The 4,796-nt window shown below is 37.6% G+C and overlaps 1 protein-coding gene across 1 annotated transcript; it reads left to right on the top strand.

The window, feature by feature from the left end:
- Nucleotides 1-1,222: 1,222 nt before the first annotated feature.
- LOC141627603 (uncharacterized) lies at nucleotides 1,223-4,443 on the top strand. The gene is made up of 8 exons (XM_074440836.1): nucleotides 1,223-1,393; nucleotides 1,442-1,672; nucleotides 1,879-2,105; nucleotides 2,199-2,349; nucleotides 2,488-3,179; nucleotides 3,291-3,367; nucleotides 3,458-3,747; nucleotides 3,814-4,443. The coding sequence occupies exons 1-8, from the start codon at nucleotides 1,223-1,225 to the stop codon at nucleotides 4,441-4,443; spliced, it is 2,469 nt and encodes an 822-aa protein (XP_074296937.1).
- The last annotated feature ends 353 nt before the right edge of the window (nucleotides 4,444-4,796 follow it).

The following is a 4,796-nucleotide window of genomic DNA, read 5'->3' as shown; positions in this document are numbered from 1 at the left end:
TATATATATATATATATATATATATTGATTTGGGATCCCATGAGAACCTATAAGATAATGAGAACTATGACAACTTATTAAGAGCCATTAGATTAAATATAATCAAAGGGTCGACATTAGACATATAGTTTGAGATTAATCTATAATATTTTGTTATTTGACGTATATTCTCGTTTGGCCCAGACACTTTCCCCCACTCTTCCCTCTTCTATTCCCTTCTCTCTTTTTCCCAATCACGCAAAAAAAAAGCATAACCTTTTTTCCCTCTTTCTTCACCTTCCTCCCGATCACAATCAATAGTTCACTAATTTATCGATAATCTTAGCTGTTTCCGCTTTAATTGAAGAATATTTCGACCTAATCATGCTTCATTCGGGTAAGCCTTTTCAATTTTGTAAGCTAAATAATTATTATCAAAATTTATTCCAGTCCGTTTCCGTAATACTAACTCAGATTTCGTCATTAGTGATACTATTTTGCTAATTCTCGTTGTTTTGAAGCAAAACCTCGTATTTGTCTATTTGCCTATAACCTCGTATGAAATCCAATTAATCGCTGAGGTTTGTCTTCATTTGTTGCTCCAATTATGTAGGTACTTTGCAATTTCAGTAAGTGGTTATATTTTATGAGTGTATTTTCTTATATTTTATGAGTGTATTTTCTTACTCATATCAATTTTGTTGAATACTTATGTTTCGTTGGAGTTAATTGAAATTTTAGTACATAGGCTGCGAAAGTGCTTATCTTTTTCCATCCCAGTGTTGTCTAAAATATGAGGGAAACTTGGTCAACTATGAAATTAGGATATTGTACAAAAGATATCGAGTCTTTGCCATGAGCACGAGATCGTGTCTTAATGAAAAACAATTTTGTAGTAAATTTAGGATCCCCGTCCCCCTTGTTTAATCTTATTCCCTCGGAAACGGTTCACTCTGTCCCTCTAGGGTGTCTTTTGGTATTGACTCTTGAGGCTGTTCAAATGACTTTTCCGGAAAAGGGAAAAGGGCCTACTTAAGGACACTATTTCCCCTAATTTAATTTAAACTTGTTCCGAAAATAAGGGAAAGGGTTTAGGATTGGATTAGGCGGCCCTTTCCCATCCTAAATTTAGGATACCCGTCCCCCTTGTTTAATGTATTCCCTTTCCCCTTTTTAGTTTTAGTGTAGTTTAGTTTTTTTATCTTTAGGTTCATGGTAAGAACTTGTATGTGTAAATAGTTTAATGGTTGATGGTTTGAGTATAGCTACTAATAATAGTTGGCACAAAGGAGGTAGAGTTTGGATACTATGGAATCCAACTATTTTTCTTCTTGATTTCTATGATTTTTCTGCTCAATGCATCAACATGAAAGTCACTGAAGTTGCTTCTACTACTCAATTTTTTGTCTCTATGGTTTATGCTTTTAATGACCTTGTTGATAGAAGAAGTTTATGAAATCAGCTTATCAACTTTGCATCTCTTATTAATGGGCCTTGGATGGCAGCCGGAGATTTTAATTGTGTGTTATCTCACACTGAGAGGCTTGGTGGTACTAGTACTGATGCAGAGATTGATGAGTTTCAGAGTTGTTTGGATGCTTGTGGTCTAGTTGATAGCCCTGCCCAAGGGGCCTATTATATGTGGAACAATAAACAAGATGCAAGCACCAGAGTTTTCAGTAGGCTAGACAGAGTAATCATTAATAGTGAGTGGAGTCAGAAGATGCCTTCCCTATATGCTCATTTTTTACCTGAAGGAACTTTTGATCATACTCCTTGCATTATAAAGAGCTTTGGCAGTCTGATAATTTCAAGAGGCCTTTTAAATATTATAATATGTGGGGTAAGGATACGAGCTTTCTTCCTAATTTAATTGACTGGTGGACTGTGCAATGTCAGGGTACTAAGATGTTTCAAGTGGTTAGGAAATTAAAACTCTTAAAGGTCCATTTAAGACAATTTAACAAAGATCACTTTGCTGATATTGAAAATGCTGCTGCTTTGGCTTTAAGGAACCTTGAGGCCATTCAGACCAAGCTTATTGATTATCCTAGCAATCAGCAGATGTTGGTCATGGAGACACAAGCTGCTGAGGAGTACAAGAAATTACAAGCAGACTGTAATTTGTTTCTCAATCAAAAAGCCAAATTAGCATGTAGTAAAGATGGAGATTATAACTCTTAGGTTTTCCATGGAGTCATAAGGAGCCGTGTTATTAGGAACCAGGTCTTGAGTGTGAAAGATAATAAGGGACAGGAACATGCTGCTCCTCAGGCTGTTAAAGAAGCTTTCTTAAAGTACTACAAGGAGCTCTTGGGGACTGATGTCCACACTGACAAAGTTAACTTCCAGATCATCAAGAGAGGTAGGGTGTGTGATGCTGGTCTTTAGGATATTCTTATACTCCCTGTGACTGATCAGGAGATTAAAGCAGCCATTTTTTAAATCCCTGATCATAAAGCACCTGGACCTGATGGTTATTCAAGTGCTTTCTTTAAGGATTCCTAGACAGTTATTGGTGATGAAGTCTGTGCTGCTGTTCAAGATGTTTTTAATTCTGGTAAACTTCTCAAGCAGTTGAATGCCACTACTGTTACTCTGATCCCTAAATGCAAGATGCCCACTTATGTTCATCAATTCAGACCCATTGCCTGTTGCAATGTTCTCTACAAGTGCATTTCCAAAATTTTATGCAACAGTCTGGCTCTTGTTTTGCCTGAGTTGATTAGGAAGAATCAGGGAGGGTTCATAAAATGGAGAAGTATACTAGAAAATATAATGGTGTGTCAAGATCTAGTGAGGCTGTACAACAGACAGGCTTGTTCTGCTCGTTGTATGTTTAAGATGAATCTGATGAAAGCCTATGACTCAGTTACTTGGGAATTTTTAGCTGAGATCCTTGATGCTTTTAATTTCCCAGCTTCTTTTAGAAGGCTTATCATGGAATGTGTGAGTAGTGCTACTTATACTCTCAGTCTTAATGGGGATAACTTTGGCTTCTTTCCTGGGAAGAGAGGTCTGAGGCAAGGTGACCCTATGTCCCCACTACTCTTCACTCTGTGTATGGAATATTTAACAAGAATCATTGACTGTGCTACTGAGAAGTTGCCATTTCATTTCCATCCCCTTTGTAAATCTATGAGGCTTACTCATCTGATGTTTGCAGATGATTTACTTTTATTCTGTAAAGGGGATGCACAGTCTATTATGGTCTTATTGAGGGCTTATGAATCCTTTTCCAGAGCTTCAGGACTTAAGATGAACTCATAGAAGTCCTGTGCTTATTTCAATGGTGTTCCCTCTGGTTTAAGAAAGGATATCTTGTCTGTTTCTGGTATTAAAGAAGGTACATTGCCTTTTAAATATTTAGGTGTTCCTATTACAGCAGGTAGGTTAAAAAAGAGTGACTGTGGGGTACTCATTGAAAAAATAGTTGAGAGGATCAGGTGTCATGGAGCTAAGAAACTTTCTTTTGCAGGGAGGCTTGTCCTTGTTAGAGTTGTGCTCTCTACCATGTCTAGTTACTGGGCCTCTTTATTTGTGTTGCCTAAAGGAGTCATAAATAGAGTAGATTCCATTTGCAGGAATTTTTTGTGGGAAGGGAGTACTGAGCATAACAAAGCTCCATTACTTGCCTTATATAAGGTTTGTGTTCCTCAGAAGGACGGGGGACTTGGTCTCAGAGTCAGTACTATCTGGAATATTGCTACTATTGGCAAGCTGGTCTCGTGGCTATCAGTAAAGCCTGATAAGCTATGGGTCCAGTGGGTGCATCATGTGTATTTAAAAGGGCAGTCTTGGCAATCCTATAATCCATCCTCTGATACCAGCTAGCATTGGAGGAAAGTTTGTCATGTTAGAGATACTATCAAGGAAGGGTTTTCTGATGGAGTCTGGAGTATAGGTGTTGGTGATTATTCTGTGAAGTCGTGCTATTCTTGGTTGAGAGAAAAGAGGCCAGTGGTTGACTGGCACAGATCTGTTTGGAATGTTGTTTCTCCTCCTAAGCATTGCTTCATTGCCTGGCTTATTTCTAGTCACGCTTTAATGCTGAAGGAGAAGTTAGTTAAATTGCAGATCTCTACTGATGACAAGTGCTGTATCTGTGCTCTTGCTACTGAGAGTCATGCCCATCTGTTTCAAGAGTGCAGCTTCAGTCATAAAATATATAGCTCTCTGGCTGTGAAGTTAGGTGCTCGGCTAGATGCTACTAATCAGTTGCAATGTATCAGGAAGAAGAGATGGAGCAGGCTGAGGAAACAGGTGACAACTGCTATTCTTCTGGCAGCTTGGTACCTGATCTGGAACCAGCGTAATGAGGCTAGGCTATTCTTTACGGTTTCACGACCTGAATTAATAGCTGAGCAAGCTTGGCGTGTTATCCATACTAGGATTAGAGTTTTGAGTCCTAAGTTTATCAATGATAATGATAAGCTTTGGTTGTCTAGAGTGCATTTAATGTAATATTAGCACTAAAAGTTGTGTTCATTGAGTAGTGTGTAATGCAGATTTTTGATCATTATTGAGAATTCTTACAGTTTAGAAAAAAAAAAAAAAAAAGAACTTGTATGTGCATTAAAAAGGTCTTTAGTTAAATCAGTTATTTCTAGTTTCAGTCTGTCCGCTTTAGGGTGTCTTTTCTTTGGAGGACGTTGAGTCTCGGTAAGTCTAACATATAATGGTGTTCTAGGTGCATGGAAATTAGGTATTTAAATATGTGTCGAAACCTATCCTCTTAGAAGTATTTTTCTTAAACTTTGTTAGTATGTGTGAACTTATTATTTTTATGTGTATGATTAGACCATATATGTGCATTA

Source organism: Silene latifolia, chromosome Y (assembly GCF_048544455.1).
Source record: "Silene latifolia isolate original U9 population chromosome Y, ASM4854445v1, whole genome shotgun sequence".
Lineage (NCBI taxonomy): Eukaryota > Viridiplantae > Streptophyta > Magnoliopsida > Caryophyllales > Caryophyllaceae > Silene > Silene latifolia.
Note: the sequence above shows the minus strand (reverse complement) of the source record. Positions and strands in the feature narration are given on the sequence as shown.